The sequence below is a fragment of the Xiphophorus maculatus genome, chromosome 20 (genome assembly GCF_002775205.1).
Source record: "Xiphophorus maculatus strain JP 163 A chromosome 20, X_maculatus-5.0-male, whole genome shotgun sequence".
Lineage (NCBI taxonomy): Eukaryota > Metazoa > Chordata > Actinopteri > Cyprinodontiformes > Poeciliidae > Xiphophorus > Xiphophorus maculatus.
The window spans coordinates 16,989,395-17,010,736 of record NC_036462.1 but is presented as its reverse complement, the minus strand read 5'-3'; the positions used below and the strand labels follow the sequence as shown (position 1 = coordinate 17,010,736).

The 21,342-nt window shown below is 36.3% G+C and overlaps 1 protein-coding gene across 1 annotated transcript in view; it reads right to left on the bottom strand.

Annotated features, from left to right (window-relative positions):
- Positions 1 to 21,342, bottom strand: part of ptprg (protein tyrosine phosphatase, receptor type G) — a 155,439-nt gene that overhangs the window by 50,501 nt on the left and 83,596 nt on the right. The window contains exons 3-4 of the mRNA XM_005810433.2: positions 21,117 to 21,296; positions 7,005 to 7,153 (exon numbers count right to left, since the gene is read on the bottom strand). Coding sequence (XP_005810490.1) covers positions 7,005 to 7,153; positions 21,117 to 21,296 — 329 coding nt within the window. The remainder of the gene's footprint in view (positions 1 to 7,004; positions 7,154 to 21,116; positions 21,297 to 21,342) is intronic.

Genomic DNA, 21,342 nt, shown 5'->3' with positions numbered 1-21,342 from the left:
GGTATATTTATAAGAAGAAAGAAGAAAGGCACTGGATTTCCTGTTCCTTTTGTTTGAAATAAGCAAAATTGGATCAAGTTATAAATTCAGTACTGTGATGCTGTGAAACTGTGGTAGTTTTAATCAAGTTTTAATCAAAAACTGAGAATCTCACACAGGCCCATGCCTACTGATGAGAACATCAGAGGGATGTTTGTCGGGTGCAGAGACTTGCACCATGAGACTCTAACATGAGGCAGAGCAGGGTATCAAACCCTAATTTCTCTAAACACGTTTTAGGTTTCAATTCTGCGTGTTATATCTAAATTTTCATCATTTTCTTCACATACATGTGTATTGAAGCTGGTGATTTTCTTTCTAAAAGCACAGGATTTGGTGCGTGCAGCTGGTTTTCATTTTCTGCATGCGTTTCTTATAGTGCACTGCATTTAGCTCCTGGGCTCTGCCTGGGTCAGTCTTGACTCATCCAACACTCTTCCATTTCCTACTTTTTCCTTGCTTTCAGTGGAGCTTTTATCTTCCTTACTGTATGCCCACAGTAATACTTATTCATATGCTCTTAGTGCTGGTTGTGCAAACGTATACCCTTCCAAGGTGTGATTTGTAATCCATGTATAATTAATCTAACCTCAGCGACAACCTAATACATTATAGGAAAAGATCTCCCTGAGGATCCCTGAGGGGAGAAAAAAAACTCCACACTTTCATTTGTCATAGCGCTGTTTGAGTGAACAGGTGGTCCATCTATCGATTTCCCCACTTCACTCCCAAGAAAAAGAACATAGTTAGATTAATGTCAAGCTCAGGGGCCACGGGCCAAGCACTCCATTGGGCACTTTCCTTTTTTGGGAGGAGTTAAAGATATCTAAGCTAAAAAGCCAGATCTGCTCCATAACATGACTCATTGAAACTAAATTTGTCTTTCACCTCTTGTACACATGCAACCAATCTGTGTATTTTGAAGCTTCAGATAAAAGCCCTTTCCTCTGCTGTGAACAAATATGCTTGACATCTGACTCAAGGCTGAATGTGACTCATTTGTAGTGAAAGATAATTAAAAAGAAAGCTTGGAGAGAAGTTTTAGTTCACAGATAAACAAGTCTGGGAGATCAGGCTTCTTGGTCTGCTGCTCATATCTTGAACAAAACACACGTTCCACAAAACAAACCCGACCTCTGCTATGAAAGGATACTGGCTACACTGAGAACAAACATTTATACAAGCTGTATAACGTACACAATTCAGCTGCACACATCCTGTCAGATTTAATGTAATCTGAAATATATCAAATTGTTCAGCGTCGTAAATTTGAAAAATGAAAAAAGCAACTCTTACAAGATGAAGCAGTCAAATGGCTAAGGGCTAGCTCCTACACAACCACATTTCCCTTCAACCATTCATCATTTCATTTTACTTATACCTTCTGCTTCACACTGTGGAATAATACATCATGCTTGATTTATGTATTCTGACTTATCAATAAGAGAAAATTTTTAAAAAGCAGACCTCCAATTCTGTTGCTCCTGTGGTGTGTCATGAGTATCTACATGTGTAGTTAACAGCTACAAAGGCCGAAGTTGCTTTGTTGTCCCTCTTGTATGAAAAGTCGTGGTAATGTATTTTTTTTTTTACACACACTGGTGTGATGGAAGTTGCCATGAGAAGTGTTTGCTGACCCACTTTTCCCTCCTCAGCCATCATCATACTCTGTGCAACAGAAATCCCATCTAGGATTGCTGTTCTTTGTGTGTTGCTTATAAAAGAGTTATGGCACAAGAAGATGGGGACATATCAAGCTGGAATAATGTAAGCAAACCTAAAACAATGATCTGAAACAATAAAGACACTAGGAACACAAATAACAACAACCACAGCAACAACAATAATAATAATAATAATAATAATAATAATAATAATAATAATAATAATAATAATAATAATAATAATAATAATATAGAAAAATCTAGTAAATAATTAAGTCATTGGCCTCTTACTTGTGTGCTTTTTTACAGTCAGGTAAAATAATTCTCCCATTAGTCACTGAATACTTTGAATACTTTGTAACAAGGTAAAAATGTGTCTAAGCATTTTTCTTAAAGGGACAGTTCGGATATTTTGAAGTGGGGTTCTGTTGATATTAATGGGTAAGGATGGGATGGTTACTATTGTAAAATAGATATACCAATTATTTAAAAAAAAACCTACAGATTCAAAACTACAAAATATTTTTGTCATAGAAGTTTAAGTTAATTTTAATAAGATTTAATACAAAACCCTTGGAGTTACCCAAGTCTTCTGCTGCTGTATGAAGCATAGAGCAAGAAAGCACTGCTCCACTCCTCGGTTGATGTGCACTGCTGAGCTACTAGCTCAAAGGGACACTATATTCTTCCTTGTTTGCAAAAAGGACAAAACAGAATTATTAAGCTAACACAAAAACTAATGCAAAACTAAAGCTGGCAAACTATGCATTACAGGTCTCTTAGGCAGCTGACCACTGTAGCAGATAGCCTGACTAATGAACCAGCTGATATCATCTTGACATACTAACATTAAAAAAAACCCTAACATACAGCAAAACAATCATTAAAAACTGTTGCTAAATTGAAAGAGGTTTTTGTTGTTGCTTTTTGCAAAGTCAGTGCATAGGGCAGTATTACTATATGTAATAGTCAAAATGTAATTATAGGAATAATTGTTGAAGTTTTGTTTTAAATAAACATTCTTTGGTAATGTTTTACATTTTTGATTTTTTTTTTGCAAACGGTTATTATATCATGGGAATTAGATACCGCATGTTAAGATTATTCTAGTACAAAAATGTGTCTTTTGCATTCCTTGTTCATACCAACCTATGTTTCATTATGAGCACAGAATAGCTGATCTGAATCAAAAAACTCTCTTAGCACCTTAACTTTGATAATGCAAACTAGTCCCTCAGCTAATATCTAGTCAAAGTGAGACAAAAGGAGACTTCCACAGTATCATATCACCTGTACTCTCATAAATGTCAAAGTGGTTCATGCAAACACTGTATTATATACCTTTAAACCACCAACACATTTGCTCAATATGCTTACTGCTGCAGCAGTTTATGGGTATTTGCAGAGGGACCATGGTGGGTCGCAGTTTGTTGGATTGACCTCCACATGCACAAGCAAATATTTCAAAATGGAATGTGTAGACCAGAGTAACCAGAAAAGAAGTGCCAGGGGGTACAAAAAATATGTAACATTTGCATTAATATTAACAATTTGAACACCAATTTCACTTTATCATTTCACCCCTTTGACATTTATACCTTTTGGTTGTGGTGTTATTGCTGCAATGACTGTGTGTACATTCATACCAGAGGGACGTTTCCCGCCAGCAACCAGCAAGAACGTGTCCTGTATTCTACTCAAATGCAGTTTTAAGCCTATTTTGGGTTGATCAGTGTGTCATAATCTTCAAAATCTTGTACTCATATTTTATTTAAATTAACTGCTCCAAACAGAGATCACAAGCAAAACAAATGGGAAAACTACTTATAGATAATTACTAGTTCTAACCTCTTAACAGAATCCTATGAAATTTAAATTTATCCCAGTTCTATTAGCAGATATAACAAAAATTTGACAGAAGAAATAAACATAATGCTTTCCCAACAGGGTTTTAAAATGTGCATGCATATTATATTAGGTATAATCAAACTACCATTGAGAAAAAAAAGTATAATAGAAGCCAGCTATTTAAACACTCCAAACAAAAGCAGACACACACAATCAAACCAAACTTCTCTTGTTTTAGGTTGAAAGGCAACAGAAAACATTTGACCCAAGTCATTGTTGTTAAAAGACAACTACCCTCGATACTGGCCAGATATATGTAAACTTATGTATTTGAAGACACTCACAAAAGGTTTCTAAGAAGTGTTAGTGCAAGGTTATTTAGCAAACAGAAATAACTGTGATAATTCTAAATGACCTAAAACAAGAGAAGGTTTGTCTGATTTAATTTCAGACAGTGAAAGAAAAATTGCATGTGCCTTTTTATCTGGTGTATGTAAATATCTGGCTTCAACTGTATTTAAGTTCTGCCAAATAATTGGAGCCTGATTTTCTGAGTTTCCTAGTGAGTTCAGGCTGTGGGCTTTCACATTGTGCTTCAAAGGTTGCTGAATACCAGAGAGGCAGGCCCTGTGAAAAAGCTAGGGTCGCTTCCTGGCCTAGTGTTGGAGGCTCTGCATGCAGGTGTAAATTAAAGTCTCAAAAGGGATGGTGTTGCATGCTCTCTTTCAGTGTTACTTTGACTGAAGCATGACACCGACATTTTCTTACAACCTCAATAAATTGTATCAACATGTAAAAAAAAGAAGGAAAAGAGCATATGTGTCCTTTAAGCATGTTTGGTCAAGGCTTGCCGTCTTGAAAACTGGCAAAAGCTGACTATTTGAGTCATTCACCCTCCTCCCAGCACTTATGCTTGCTTACTTTCCTCTGCTTGCTTGCTTGCTGACTAGTTTCTATGCAGTCATTTGCAGCATATGGTGTCCAGGTGTTAAAGCTTACTCAGGCTGTTTAGACACATTTCCTATACAGCTATAAAAAGACACATCGCAGAGATCACCATCAAGCAAAATTTAGTTTGTTTCTCTCATACATAAAAATTGTGTAGCTTTTTTTTCTCCCCTTCTCTCCTCTCGAAACAAGCTGAGCTATTTAATCCTTGACATCTACCCATTTGCAGGTATGCATTATAAGACTAATTTATACTGAGAGAGCAGATTAGCTTTGGAATCCATGCTCCTTCACAGAGAAGTCACTGCAGAAACCTTGGTCTACACACAAAGACAAGCCTTGCAACAAAAATCTACATTTCAGATCTATGAATTATGTACCTGGAGGGCATAATTTTCTTCTTCTCTTTGCTTTTTCTCCCCTCCCATCTTAACAGCAGCCAAATTGGCCATTAAAGTAAATTCCATCATATTATTTAGAAGCACACCATCAAAGGCGCCATATGCACAACAGCTTTATAATGGCTGTATATAATCCAATGCCCTTTAACACTACGCTGAACACAAAATGATGTGGCAAAAATAAATCTAATTACCCAGCCATTCAGCATCAAAAAGCTGTGGCGGAAGAGAAGGCTCCAAAGAAGAGGGCTAAGAACAAACAGAAAGACGCTGCTTGCCTCGTCTTTGGATTTACCATGGACAGGAAGAAAACCAACAATTTCCTGTTTTCATACACTATTAAATGTAGACTAATTAATATGATTTTACATAAAATTGTTGAAAAATAAAAACAACACAGACTTTAATCCTACTGAATTTAAAATGTATGAGACATATTCAAATTCAATTTAGAAAAGAAATACTACTGTAAATTATATTAAAAAAGAATAAAAGGCAGTTAGAAGTTATTCCCTGAATGACATAAAAAAGAGTGAGATTTGTACTTTAATCCATTATTCAAAATAAATCATAACTGAGGACTCCAGGACTTTATACCCTTTAAATCTCTTTTCTAAGAGTTTTTGATGATTTTTGTTGCTTTGCCTTTATTACTGGCAATCTGTTCCCCCGTTTCTCAGTCAGTTGTATACTGCAGCTTGAGTGATTCCTGTAAAAGCCTCCACGTCTGATAAATTCCCACATCTTTGAAAATTCCACAAACCCAATTTGCAATAAAAACCTTGCGCAAAGCAAAAAAAGAAAAAAGTTGTCAAAAAGAAGCGGTAAAGGCTAAGATTTTTTTCACTCATTTCTATATGAGGTCGTCTTCCAGTAAATTAACTGTAATCTCTCTAAAAATGATTAAATTAGAAATTAAAAATATGTTACAGTTTATTAACACTTCTCAGAATCCATTAACCAACACAACTCTAAGCAGTCTGAGTATATTGCACTTTTGTTAATATGGATTATCTTTCAGTCTTTCAGCTTTATGCTGTATATTTAATCTTATTTAAATACTTTAGGTCTTAGTACTGGCATACATCAATGATTATTCACAAACTAAATGTTCAGCATGCAAAAATGCTGAACTTGCTAATGCATTCCAAGAATTTTGAGTTTGTACTTTGCATGCTAATACAACATTCACCCTGTTGGATATGGTCTCACCACGGTGGATGCCTACAGCTGACACACAGATTACAATACCAAACATGTTAAAGGTCACTGGGAGTGCTGGGAACACACATAAGAAAGAACCAGTGAGGAAAATGTGAATTTATTGTATCCATATAAAATGCTGAAGCACTTCTGTCAATAATGATGTCTGCTGGACAGCATCGCATGGAATCAGCCTTCCACATGGATGTGAAGGCTACAGTATTTCTATATTTAAATAGCTGTTTTATTGGATAATACTCAAATTATCTCAAATGATATTTTATTAGATGAACACTTGAAACATGTGTCACTCTGTATGTATGTGTTTTTTCTTTTTGAGTCTAAATGCTAAACTAAGTGAAAATAGTGGCATTCTAATTCAATGGCACGTACATAGATTAAAAGCATATATTTTGTTTATCCATTTACATAAAAGTGAATTGAAAAACTGACCACAAATAGATTTTCTTCTGCTGTTTGATACAGTTACTCCTCAATCATTTCTGTAAAAATAACCACATTTCTTAGCTACTCTGTGAAATGGATTTACTTTAAGGTCCCCTAATGGATTTTGTATAAAGTTCAAACATTTGAGTATCTTGGAAAAGAAGTAAAACTGTGAAAGGCATCAGGATATTCTCTCAGTTCTGACACCCCTGAGCTTTTGAGGGTTTAAATACCAACATTTTTAAAGCACCACTGAGTTCACGACTAAAAGGTTTCAGTGAAATCTACACACCAAAACGTGCCTTAACCTTTACTTTAGGGTTCATTAATTAAATAGTTTAGGAGGAGTATTAAGTTATAATCTATTTGAACACCGCACTAACGATTCAGTGCTGACCTTCAGTACTGAACCTTGGACATTTGTCAAACTGTGTGTAGCAACATGACGTTTTACCTCTACGGGGAACCTTCTGCCATTTATGCTGTGCTCTGAGCCTGCTGATCCATTACTCTGGCCCCAGTGAAACTCCATCTTCTCAGCCTTAAAGCGCCCTGGCAGTCCAGCGCCTCTTACAAAGTAGTCATCCTTCAGCAGCACAGCAACTGGAGACAAAGAGGGATGGAGAAATTGAATCAAAGACAGATATTCAAGCACACTTAAAGAAAGGCAGATGAAAGAAAATTATACTGTCATATTGTGTTTAATTAGCAAAGAAGCTCATCCCAGGATAATGGTAGCTTATTTTTGTTTAAACATTTATTTTTCTGAAATAATTTTTGCATTTGTATTACAAACAGTGGATCTTTTAAGAGGAAAGAGGGAAAAAAAGCCACAATTTGGTATTGTAAGAGTTAGCCTAAACGTCTATATGCTTACGCAACTTGGTTTTTCAGCTTTCTCTATTACTTATTGTTTTCAGTTGAACTACAGGAAAAAGTTCAACATTAAAATATCAACGCAAAAATATATATATTTATCAGATTCTAGTTTTATAAGTCACAAAATGTGTGTTTTAACAGGGGTGAGTACTCTTTTCATAGGCACTGTTTTAAATATCCCATCGTTTAAGACCTATGTTGTTGATATTTGATAAGACAATTTATTTTCCTCCTCCTTTATATATATATTTATATATATATACTTATATATATATATAAAACCACAACATTCACGATTAATCTGCTTTTGTTCCCTATGCCATTCATGGTATAAATGGCCTGTTGAATCTCAAATATTCTTGACTTTGTGTGAAGTGAGGACCCATGAGGGCACAAACCCTTGCAGAAATCCAGAAACCTGACATGGTATGTGTCTTTAAGCCTGTGTGAAAAAAATCGTTAAATGCAACATTAGTGGCGTGCACCTCCACAAAGATGCTTGTGATGTGCTATTCAGAGAGCACTAACATGCTTCCCCCCAGTGTCCTTGAAATCCCTGGTTGACTGCGAGAAGTGCAGTGCACAGGTTCAGTCAAAGGCACCATCTCTCTAATTGTTGCACGACTTGTAAGGAAGACTCGATGGCATCCAGATGCCTTGTGATCTTTATCCACATGGTAGCTTTTTACAAGGCTGTAATGCAGCTGCTCTGCCTCTGCAGAATAGCAGGCATTTTCACATTTTCTCTCATCTAATATCATTAAGACTCACTGCCTGGTATAAGAACTTTTTCAGAGGATTCATTTTTTCTGTTTTATATATAATTACTTTTTTTTTAACTACATTTGGTCGAATTTTATGTTACTTCTGAGTGTATTGACATTGTATTTATTACATCACTACATGCAGATAAATAAGACTTCAAAAATAGTATCCAACAAAGATCATAAGCAAACATACGGTTGACATCTATTAAATTATTCATTGTCATACAGATGACTGCTGGGTAATTATATCTGTGACTCCCAATGCGTGAAAACTTTCCAGGCTTGTAAAATAAAAAAAGAAACACTAATATAACAGGCATGGTTTATTAGATAAACATGGGCACGGGCTAACAAGATATATGATGCTAAAAAAAAGTTAGGATCTCTTGGTTTTCATAAAATTAGATTTAAAAAATCCACTCACAGCATGCCATCGCTGTTTACATCACAATTCAATATGAGAAGAGACATCAGCGGACGGGAATAGCCTGATCTCTGGACCCAACAGTAAGATAAATATGATTTTCATCTGAACTTGACTCGGAGCCCAGTGCAAGTGCTCCAGACAACACAGAGGACATACTGGAAATGTAGACAAGATGATGAAGATCAGAGATCAGGGAGGGGTGGAATGGAATGGGAAAGTCTATAATGCCTGAGCAAGACCCGCTTTTCAGTCCAAACAGATGATAGCGTTTAATATCCTGTATAAAACCCAGCTATAAACAGAAAACACATTGTGGCAAGCCTGGGGCTGGCTCTTTGAATGTTGACAGTTTCACGCTGGTTAGTGCAAAGACGCATGGAACTATTAAGTTCATGTCCAAATTGTCCATTTGTGATGCAATTGTAGCTCAATTTTGCTGTGTTTGAACTTGGAATGTTACGCTTTCCACAACTTAGATGACTGAGAACAGGGTTAGGTTAAAAAACAATGGGGGACCGTGACTGGGGGTTGCGTGGAAATCAGTGAGAGTTGGTCACCGTTTGCTGATGGGGGGGGGTGGTACCTTATATAGCTCCCAAGCACACCACAAAGGGAATCATAGCGGTGATAATCCTGTTGAATTGCACTGCTGAGAGTGTTTCCAAATGGGGTTCGACATAATAATAGACACGACATTCTGTTACAGTTTCCCATTACCACAAGCAGCACCTGCAAGCACTTTTACATTAGCACAATTTGACAAAGGTATCAAAAGAATGTGGAAAGACATGGCAAGAAAACAGACAAGAGTCCTTGAGAAGCCATATTTACTCCTTGTATTATGTAGAAAAGCTGTCATAACTTTAGTTTCCTCACTCCCTTCTGAAGAGAAACTGTGAAGGGAAAAAACAAGCATCATGTGGCACTAAAGAAAACAATGTTTCTGCAGCCTGGTAGAAGATTTTACTTACTAAAGCTAAAAAGGTGGAGAAAGTTCTGACAGAATTGGACAAACTTAAGAGTATGGTTCAAAATGGATCAATCAGTCAAATGGCCATAGGTCTGAATAGGTCAGTTTTCTCTTAATCTGAATTGCTCTATTAAGTACAAGTGAAAAGGTGGGAAAAATCTGACTTTCTCCCACCAATTAATTAGATGCAATAAGACCTTTATAACCATTGTTGATATACAAATGTATTAACCAGCTGAAGGTATTGTGGTACACTTTTTTGATTCATTGGATTCAAACCAATCAAGGAACCTTAAGCTCAGTTTTTGTTTTTATGTGAGAGTTCTTGGCTACAATCTGAATTGATAAATCAGAGACATATTAGAATCAGGCAGGAAATTGGCCCAATCAGATATTTAATTTAAAAAGTGAGCATATTTTCACCACTGCATAATAGTAAATCGAGATCAGCACTTAAAAAAAACCACACATTTCCTTTTCATCAACATAATGTCCTTGCTACTCTCCCTGAGGTTTCAAATCTCAGTCGCCTTGTAAAGAATATGTAAAAAATAAAAGACTATGAAAATCAAGCCAACTACCCAAATAGTTTAAAGGTAGGCAGGGGTTAAATGTATGGTCTCTAGAATGTCACCAAATACCACATTTAAAAAGTAGTTAATATTGTGATGACTATTGTTATTTGATGTATTGTACAGCTGTAGAAGAGATGCTTAAAAACTGAGAAATTGAAGCTCAAGAGTTTCTGATTTTTTTCCCCTGAATCTCAAATATTATAGTTTTTTGGGATCAATAAAGTCACAATAGCTGAGCAGCTTGAGAATTGATACTGATGGAAGAAAACTGAAATCCTCCATATTGTGAGGAGGAAGGAAAAAGGATAAAAGACATCCTTGGAAATGAAAATAATGCTAATGCTAATATTGCTAACTGCACTAATTGTGCCCTTGGCTTATATACAATGTTAAAGATAGTTTAAAATGTTACTTTTGAAATTACAGCAGGCTCTTTTGACTTCAACATGGAACTATTTATGACAGAATGCTACCTGTAAGGCTTCTGTATAGTTGCAATAAATTAATGAATAATTGAGTCATTTAACACATTTAACTATAAATCAAAACTAATATTTACTTAGAATGAAGAAAAAAATGAACCTTAAAGAGCTATTGTACCTGTCTTTGTTAAAGAAGATGGAATTACTGTTTGTAGTTTGTTCAGATACTTCTCTCCCATATTTGGTCTAATACATGACACTTTTATTGTTAGGAAATAATTCAACCAGGAACTACATGACATATCTTGAGCGATGATAACTGTGGCTATAGGAGTGAAGTCAAAATCCAATAAAATCAGAAATCAATAAGTGTTCGCATTATTCTAAACTGTACATCTATAAAATTATTAGTTGAGGAATTTATTCAAGACCTCAAAGCAAGTCATAGAGAATCATGTGACCTAATTACAATTACAATAATGCAGTGGGACTCCAGTTAGCACAGCCACTGAAAATTGATCAGTCTCACATTTAAAAGCTGAATTAAATAAAGCTTTATTTCCGTGGTAATTTATCTGTCAGCTTGCTGTTTCTATTCAGTTTGTTATGTACCTTGTGTTTCAGCTCCCAGGGGATTGCAATGAGAATTTATTTCTACACTGCTTTCTAAATAGTAGAAAAGAAAACCTTTCCACCATTCAGATGCTGACTCAACTGAATACACAACAGTGGCAGCACAACTTTGTATACTTCTGCAATTTGAAAATGAAGGTAAAGTACGTGAAAGAACACAAGTTCAATCTCAGTGGAAACTGAGAAAAGAGCATTTATAATGTAAAATATATTAGTCCAAAAAAGCAGTGCATAGCTGTGAGTGAAAGGAAAGTGGTCCAATTATTTCTGTCCTCCTTTTCCTTTAATCAGAAGGTGTGGCATTCATGTGTATTTGCCCCCCGTTTACTCAGATGCCCCAAAATATATATTTTTGTTAACAAACATCACACAGTCAGGGAATCAGCAAATAGAGTCCTCCTGCGTGTAATTTAATCTCAGGAAGATGCAGCTTTCCTATGAAAGCCTCAGAGGTTTGATAGAGAAGTTTGACAAATACCATCTTGAAAACCAAGGAACACGGGAGACAGATTTGGGAAAAATGTTTTGTAGAGGATTAAAATGGGGTTAGGGTGTAGATCATAAACTTTGAAAATATCAAGCATACTCAAGCAATCAAATAAAAATGGAAAGAATATGGTCCACTGCAAACTTACTAAGACATGGCTATCTACCTAGACTGAAGAGACAGAGAACAAAAAACATTTTAATCAACACACAATATGATATAGCTAGGAAAAGTGACACTGCAAATCCACATGACAATACATTCCTCATAACAAAGCAAGGTGGAGGCCAACAACTTCTCCACAATGAAGCATGGTGGTGGCAGCATCATGAGGTATGGGTGCTTTTCTTCAGCAAAAACAAGAAAGCTGGCAAGAGTTGATTGGAAAATGAAGGGAGCTAAACACAGAAATCCTAAAAGAAAGCAAGAGCTAAAATGGAGTGACTTAAATAAAATTAATGTTATATCCCAGTAAACACCCCAGTTAATTATTTGATTCTTACTTGAACCAAGTAAGATTGAACGTAAGACTTGAAAAGCCCTATTCACAAATGCTCTTCATTCAGCAATACTGAGCTCAACTATTTTGCAAAAAGGGCTTTAAACACTAGTATTCTTGAAGAGACGTATCCTGAAAGCCCCGGAGCTATTATTGCAGTGAAAGTTGGTTCAACAAAGTATTGAATCAAGACATGAATACAAATTCACATCAGATTTTTACTTATAAACAGTTTTGAAAAACATGCATCACTTTCCCTCCATTCCACATTTATACAACGCTTTGTGTTTAACAAAAAAACCCAACATAAAAACACATCCAAGTTTTTTGGCTGTAATGCAATTTTTTTTTTAAAAGCTCAAAGGGTTTGTGATACTTTTGCAAGGCACTGGAGATACATGATATATATATCATGTATATATGTATGTACTGTATATATATATATATATATATATATATATATATATATATAATGAAAAGAATGTTAATGCATTTTTTTTTTTTTTTTTTTTTACAAATCATTGTGGTGAACAAAGTCCCCGACTGCAAATGAGCTTCTTCAAGACGTTCGCCTAACAGGAGCAAGCTGGGGTTCAGTGTTTTGCCCGTGGGCACTTCTACATGAGTTCAGTAGGAAATGTGGTCTGATATGATCTCTTTTTAATGTTCACACCAGTATTATGTATGTTTTAATGTTCTGTGTCTCTTGAAACAACATGACCAGGGCGTTTTATAATCCCTCTGCTGTCCTGACTGAGATCAGATGAATCTAGAAGCCTTTTTACCACGTCTACATTTGACATCATTAGCCAGATTATAATTGGTGCTCTGTCGGCTGATCCCTCGCTTTACATGAGGATTTAGTCAGCCTGTGAATGAGGACGGCCCACTTTTAATCATCACACAAAGCAAACCAGGGGGGATTGAGTGTGTGAACAAGAAAACACAGATTGTCAGTAAACACATAGGATAACGGATAAGTTGTGAGGGAAAAAAATGAAAAGAATTTAAAGTAACTCAAACAGATTTACGGATTGGCAGAAGAAAATAGGTGTGATATTTTGATAAACAAAGAGAAGAGAAAAGAAGATTTGAAGAGAGAGGAACCTTGTGTGATGAGGGATGAGCTGAGCTCCTGTCGTGAGGCGAGAAAGAATCTGCCAGAAGTATTAACGTGCCAGCGCTACTTAAGCTAAAGGCCCACAGCATGAAGACGACGAAATGATGCAGGAGATTTTTCAGACTGAAAGCATTAGGTCAGGAAATAACTATCCATCACATTATCATAATTGTGCAACTCCTTTGCAATAGACCAAAAATCCCTGATTCTGCTGTTGTTGAAGCGGGGTAATCCTGTGTGCAACACAAGAAAAACTAGGGAATGGAGATGCTCGCTGGCCTTGGGAGTTTCATTAGGAATGCGGCCCTGGGTGTGTGTGAACCCTCAAACAGCAGAGGAGGAATTAGAAGCTAAGCCAAAAAGACCTTGAATCACAGCCTGTGAAAGATGGGGAGTGTGTGTGAAAGTAAATCCTTGATCAATGCAAATGTCTCTGGAGGCTTTCGAGTCCTGCTGAATTTGGTTTGAAGTTGCCTGAAATTTTACTGAGACGTGTTTTTGTTGAGGAACGCAGTCCGAATGGCAGCTAATCTGCTCGATCTCAAAGCAGGCCAAGGCACAAGGGAACGTCATGTAATCAATCGCAATGAACTTTTTAAGATCTGTTCACACAGCTCTTAATTACAAAGCTGACTTTTAAATAGTGTGAGTGATGTTAATGCCCCTTTTGTGACAGATTTGAACAACTCAATTCTGGCACACCCCCAAGAGGCTTTGGTGATCTGGGGTTAGGAAAACATAAGACTTTCAAACCACAGAAACCTTTTTAGCTCATGTAACTTTCAAAGCCTTTTCCCGTTTGTTCATGAGATCCTAGAGGGACTTTTTTTCATTATGGACTCTTACCTCAGAATGGAAGCTATCATAATGCAACTGTACGATGACTGGTCAAAACACCAGTGTCCTCATGTAAGAGTTTTGAGGGAGACAGTTAAAGGGCTAATTAGCTGATCTGGATGTGGCATCATCAGTTCCCATTTATTCTAATTTTCTGAGACACTGAATGTTGGATTTTTACAAGAAATAATGTCTTGGAAAAGCTCCCTATGTGTGATGATTACATAAGGATATATTTCACTTTCTGATATGACTTACAAAAAACACTACTTCTTTTAAGCAATATTCTCATTTTTTAAGTATGTACTAGAAAAAATTGATTGTAGGTTGGTTCAGAGTCGAGTCGAGAGTACACAAGGTTTTATATTGTGGCTTCAGTCAAGAACTGAATTGAATTTCTTCAAGTCTAAGACACAAACACATGTGCACAATGTTTTTCCTGAGCATATGGGTTACCAATAATACAGAAAACTTTGAAAACGCCAATGAAATGTCAGCAATGCAATAAAATAAAATAACAAAAACAGACCTTGACAAAAGAGCTGGGTTTATGTGTTTAAATTTAATGCTGAGGTTTTGTGATTTTTATCCAATTGATAAAATTGGAGATGAAGTAACGGATACCTGAAGGCCGTTACTTCATCTCAACATTCATATCTGTGGTATGAATGCAAGAAGAAGAAAAAATCTTTCAAAAATGTACCTTAAACCCTTGGAGGGCTCTTAGGAATGCCTGGTTTGAAAAAGTTATAACACAAAGGATTTCTACCAAAGAAATATATGAAACTTTGAAAATTAATGACACACGCAATTTCAAGGTGATCGACTTTCATCTACATCTTTCTGTTTTGGCTTTAACTGGGATTGTGCACAGCCTTGTCTTGTTGCTGGGTTTCCTGACTCAAAACTTTACTGTTTTTTATCAGTCTTTCATCGTTCGGTTCTTAGCCTCAGCAGGCAACAGTTTTCTGAGAAAAAGCTGTAACATGCAACAGCACTCTGCAGGATTGTCCCCAAATGGGAAAGAGACACAGTTGGTGGCGGGCTGGTGAACATGACGGCTCCTGAGAGCAAGACATTTCCTTTAGGACATCAAAAACAAGTCAGGTCAAGTTATACATCAGCTTCAACCTCAGGCACCGCTACTGAGGAGGAGGAATCAATTTCCCAGGATGTACAGGGATGCTGAAGACGTGAAAGTACAGATAGAAAGCTAAGATTTTAAAATACAATCAGGAATACAGAACAGATAGAAACATATGAATTACGTCATCCTACTTTTTTTTAATGTATATCCTTTTAAAATAAATAGTCAAGAAACCCAGGAACATGAACTCACAATGCCATGACATCATATTGATGATATTGATAGGAAAAAGAAAACAGCATGAGGCAGGAAAATGCAGCAGGCTAAGTACAGCTGCATAAGACATCAGTGGTGTAAGATAAATGGGAGCCCATTAGTGCTGAGCTTACAGCACTACCTCAACCACAAACTGATGGCCAGAGTGCTTAGATACACTAATGTTTCACATTATCCTTAAAAACAAGAGATTCTCTGAGAACTCAGCTGATGATCAGAATCAGACAATTTTACACATGACCAGCTCTGGCTAGTGGTCAGCTAGTTAGAAACTAAAAATCAGATTTCTTTATTTCTTTTTTTTTTTGTGAGCCCAGAGGATATCGTAGCGTTAACTGGCTTTTTCTAATAACAACAAATTAGAAAAAAAAAAAGTATTTTCTACTATCATTTATGTAGAAAAAAATGGTTTCTACATACTGCTACTACTGCTAATACGTACTACTACTGTTAAGCCAATTTATTATTAATTTCTAAATGTTACAAAAAATTGGGGCTGTGCGACACTTAGTCTGAATAGTGACATAACATCAGTTACAATTAATTCATATGTTCTCAATTCTTTTCTTTCTTTTACATTATTGCAATTTCACCAACTCTTATTCTTAACTCGTAACTCTTAGAGTGTGCATAAAATGCAGTTAGACATCATACAAGTGGACAAATACATTAGGTAACTTGAAATATATCCAGCTAAACACTGCATAAAATGTGCAATAAATGATTGTTCATGATGGAAAATGATTCCATTTTCCATTTACTGCAGCTCCTTCATAGCTGCAATAAATGTATGAATCATTCTTGCCAACTTCTCAGGAAGAAAAGTAGCCATTTGCTGTCTCAAATGTTGCAAGAAGTTGCTAGATAAAGTCACTGAGTAATTTTCATTTTTGGTCATGTGTGATTAGGGAAGTAAAAGAAAGAAATATTCTAAATATTTAGAACTACAAATACACTGTATGAAATCAATAATGTCAATTTAGTAATGTAAATACTTTGCCTGAACCCACAAAAATCTAATTTAACCAAAAGACACTTCATACACAGTGAAAGAGGTGAGTGACTGACTGAGGCAGGATTTATTTGAGTGTGACAGCTTTTGGCGAGGAGGAGGGGCCTTGGTACATTAGGCAACATAATAAATTATTTTTCAAAATATTTACATTCTGTGTAAATCAGAGCAGGATCACTGGTAGCTTTGCACGTGTGAATTAATTGCTATGTAGAAACGAAATGGAGTGGGCCTTCTCTCTGCCCTGACAGCAGGCTGGGTTTGCTACATAACACAGCTGCCGTCAGATAAACCACCTGCAAGTTCTTCAGAAGTGGGAGGGGCTCAAGGCAGCACTAAATGCTTGCTGTAACTGCAGTAGGATTGGACGTTGTTGCCAAATTCTCCATTAACACCAAAAAAAGTTACTAAATTTGTCGCTTGCTTAAATGGGTCTAAAACGTTACTAAAAAAAAAATCAATAAAATCGCTAAGTTGTCAACAGTGCACATAGCAGTAATTTTTTTTTTTTCAAATAATTTAGACACAACTGTTATTTTTATTGGAACTTAACGGAACAAAAAGGAATATACTGTGCATTACATTTTCAGATGCACAAAAAAAGGTTTTTACCTTTCTTTGAATAACCCACTGTTAGGTGTAAAACAAAGAGTAAAGCAAAATAATGTGGAAAAACACTAAAAGTTGCCAATAACTGCAGAAGCATGGTGCAGTTGCTGCATGTCACTGTGGAAATATACAAACTCATATTCATGGAGAGACTTTTTACACCAAAGAAAAAAAATTCTTAGTGGTGGAAATTGTATGTGCTGGAGGCAGAGTGGAATTTCAAAGTCCAATACCTGGCATATTTTTTTGGATTTTACAAAAATAAGATAATATTGAATTGAAATGCATAAAAATATTGAAAGTATTTAAATTTTTTTATACCTTCATAATTCATCTCCCTTATTCTAGGTAACGGAAATTTTACCGCTGCGACAGACTGGCGACCTGTCCAGGGTGTACCCCGCCTCCCGCCTGGAACGTAGCTGGAGATAGGCACCAGCAACCCTCCCGACCCCATTAGGGACAAAGGGTGAACAGAAAATGGATGGATGGATGGATGGAAATTTTACCGAACAACACAAAATATTTGCACAGAATCTTAATCACTGCCTGTAAAAAAAAACAATCACCAGATGCTGGCACTGTGTGGAATGTGTTGTTTAAAACCATCAGATGAAAAGATCAATATTCAATCTGCTTACAGGCCAAGTTTACAATTTTATGGTCAAAATTGGTAGCCTCTTAATAAAACACAAAATGCAAGAACACCACACTGAATATTAATAAAATATGGTCGTAAAGCGTTGGTTCATTTTGCAGACAGTGTTTAATTATTAACTATTTAAATTAATTTTGGTTATATATAATTAATGTTCACTCAGACATTCTTTTTTGCCATTTTTGTTGTTTTCTCCTTTCTGTGTGTTGCTAAAAATTAAAATACTGAAATTTGAGGAATTTTGAAAATGATGACAGACTGGAACCGTGAACTTGAGACGATTTACATAAAGCTTTTATAATCTTTACAATGTTTCAAAAATAAATAACATCAAAACCACTTTTCCAGCAGTATGAAGGGGAAAAAATCCTCCTTTACCCAGACTTCTACATGTGACAAAATGTAGTGCATGATCATCATCATTTTAGGTGACAACAACTTTAAAAAATAGCCACTGTGCTGTAGAAAATACACCCCAGAAGCAGGCCACCTATATAACAAATTATTTCAGGGTAGTCGAGACCACAGATACGATCTGCTATAGATGTTTGGCGATACCAGAGTGGAGCAGTAATGTGACAGGAAATTAACCTGCAGAGACCGCAAAGCATTCAGCTGATTCAGTTAGGCTATACATAATTTCAGGTCATGTAGTCTGGCTTCGCAAGTAAAATGGAATAAGAGAATTAGAAATGTCACAGTTATGGTTAAGGTGTCCTGCAACTGGAGCAATGGGATGGGTTGGCAGGTTGATTAACTCTTATTTTTGTAGACTGACCTTCATACAGTAATGGGTCACGTGTGTGTAGAAGTGCACTGCTGTATAATGAGTAGCCTACATCATGATCCACAATTCTCATGCAGATAGATAGTTGTAATATGAAAAGGGCTGTGAAAAACTATTTGCCTTCCTTACAGCAAAATGGCAAACAAAAGATAAAAAATACACTCGTCTCTTCAGTCGAACTAAAAGTGAATCAATTTCAAAATACGGTGATGTGAATTTGTTGCATGTTAAGTTGACCTTTTCAAAAAGCTATTGCTCTGCATCATTTTGTAGTAATGCGATACCACTTTCCTGACTTTCACGGTACTTAGAGCCATTTAAATCTCCCTCTTGTAGTGCATGTTCCCAAGTCATCTTACTTCTGACTTTGTAAATAATCAGCCCGCTGCATTGCCGGGCTGTGTCAGTGGCCTTGGTTGTCATGGAGGCTAACAACTCTCATTATGATCAAACGCAAAGATGACACTGCTCTGAGAGAAACGGTGCCAAAAGCAGACAGATCAATTAGGGTCAGAGTTTTCAAACCAGTGGTCCACGGATTTGTTGAATTAAAGAAAAGAAAATGGGGCAGTGATTTGAAGTAGCAGCTAATTGAGTGAGATTCCAAATGTGTCCGTAAACAAGGTTTGCAAGCTGCATACAAAGAGAGGAAACAAGCAAAGGCCGAGGACAATGAATGCAATAATAAAGGGATAAAAACAACTCATAAGCCTCTTTCAGTCACACAAATCACATAGCAACTGAATGTGTCTGTGTCTCACTAAATGAGCATAATTGTCCTTTTCTGCAACATGCTGTTACAGAAATTTGACTAGGTTTCAAGTAATAACATCTATTTTCAAAATGGTCAAATATGCTGCAGTCAAGTACCGTATTTTCCGGACTATAGAGCGCACTATACTATAAGCTGCAGCTACAAATTTAAAAAAAAAAAAAAAAAGAAAGAGAAAAAACAGGAAACGTACATATATAAGCCGCTGGTAACTCCGCCGCTCTCGGTTTTCCATAAGGACGCAGCAGAGGGCAGCAGAGGGCTGCGTCCTTAACAAACCTGCTGGATTTATTAAGGACGCAGCCCTCTGTTTCCAAAGCCGAACCATGCTTTCGTTCACGTCGAGTTTACGGTTCTATTTCCCTCCTGTACTGCCAGATCAATAGCCCTCAACTTAAAAGCTGCATCACATGAGTTTGAAGAAATTTCTCTGTTGTGCCTGCTGCTGGCATGTGCTTGTTCTAATTGAAAATTATCGCTTTCTTCATTTCCAATGATTCACTTCCTGCTAAAGAGCCCCCTGGCGGTTGAAGAAAAATCCACAGAAAAGCTGCACCGGGCTATGAACCGCATGGTTCAAAAAGTAGGAAAAAAGTAGCGGCTGTAGTCAGGAAAATACGGTAGATATGGAAGAAAGTAAGATGAGGTCTATTGCGCAAATGCATTAGCAGGAATGACCAATAAGCTTGAAGGTCATAGCAGTACCAATTCATACGTGGCTATCCAAAAATATTAGTCGTGCAAATAACAAGAACACAAGCGTTACATTTGTGATTGTGTATCATGACTATACTTCCTGTTTATTCTTCTGCTAAAAAATTGAGAGGAGCAGATTTGTAGGTAGGTAGGACTTATGGGACATCATAAAGAAAATCAGCTAAAGGGAGTCTAAAGTTAGCAAGTTACAGATCTTTCTTTGCAGTGATGGAGAGGTTCACAGACGTGACACTTTAACCCACATTTCACCTCAACATAAACTGAGTGTTATTTTGCACTTTCAAGGTATGTTAACACGTCATTAATTCATACCATCAAATTCACATTTTTATGTAGTTAATGTTCATCATTAAACCCTATAACTACTTATGCATATTTGAATAAACAGGAATGAAAATAAATTAATCATTATAAGCCTTCATTTTTATAGTTTTTGAGGAGTTATTTTGTGAAAGATGTTTTATTTTAAATAAAGAATAAAATCTATTTGGCAATTTCTGGCAGCCTTTGAAGATGAATGGGCAAAATTAAGGGTTAGTTTGTGCAAAGGCAGTGGTGAAGTAATAAATGTCAAAGTCACATACTTGTCAAATTTGTTTAACGAACAATAATTTAACAATGGTCATAAAAATTAACTACATTGTTTTAATATTTTTGCAGAGATGCCATCTTCATTTCAAAATAATAAAAAAAACTACTTACTGGTTAAACTTAAATAATTTAAAACTTAAAATTGCCAGGTATAACTTGAACATTTTTAACTTCATAAATGTTCTATTAGATGTAAATGTAGAAGTTAAAAGCACCGTAAGTGCAGTCTGTGGTTTAATGATTTCATTGTTGGCATTATGAAGGAAAGGCCAACAACAATGTGATGGCCTGTAAGCTTTCCTGGATCTGGACCCCTAAATGAACAAGGGTTTCCAGAATTATTTCTTTTTAACAGCTTCTTGATAAAATGGATTCAATTTAAAATAATTTACACTGTTGTTTATTTGCTCATAATCATTATTGATCATTAGAGATCCCCACCTGTCTTTCCAGTGTTTTTCATGGTGGTCTGGTTGGATGACTCTATGTTGAACTTGTCGAGCTCCAGCATCTGGTATTCGTCCAGCACCAGAGCTTGTTCATCTACAATATCCACAGGAGACTGGTCCTTTGCAGCACACTCTGGGTAAGAAGCTGCCCAGCCTCGAGGCCCATGGCTTCCTGCAGAATAAAAAGGAGACACAAAATGATATAGACTATCCACAAG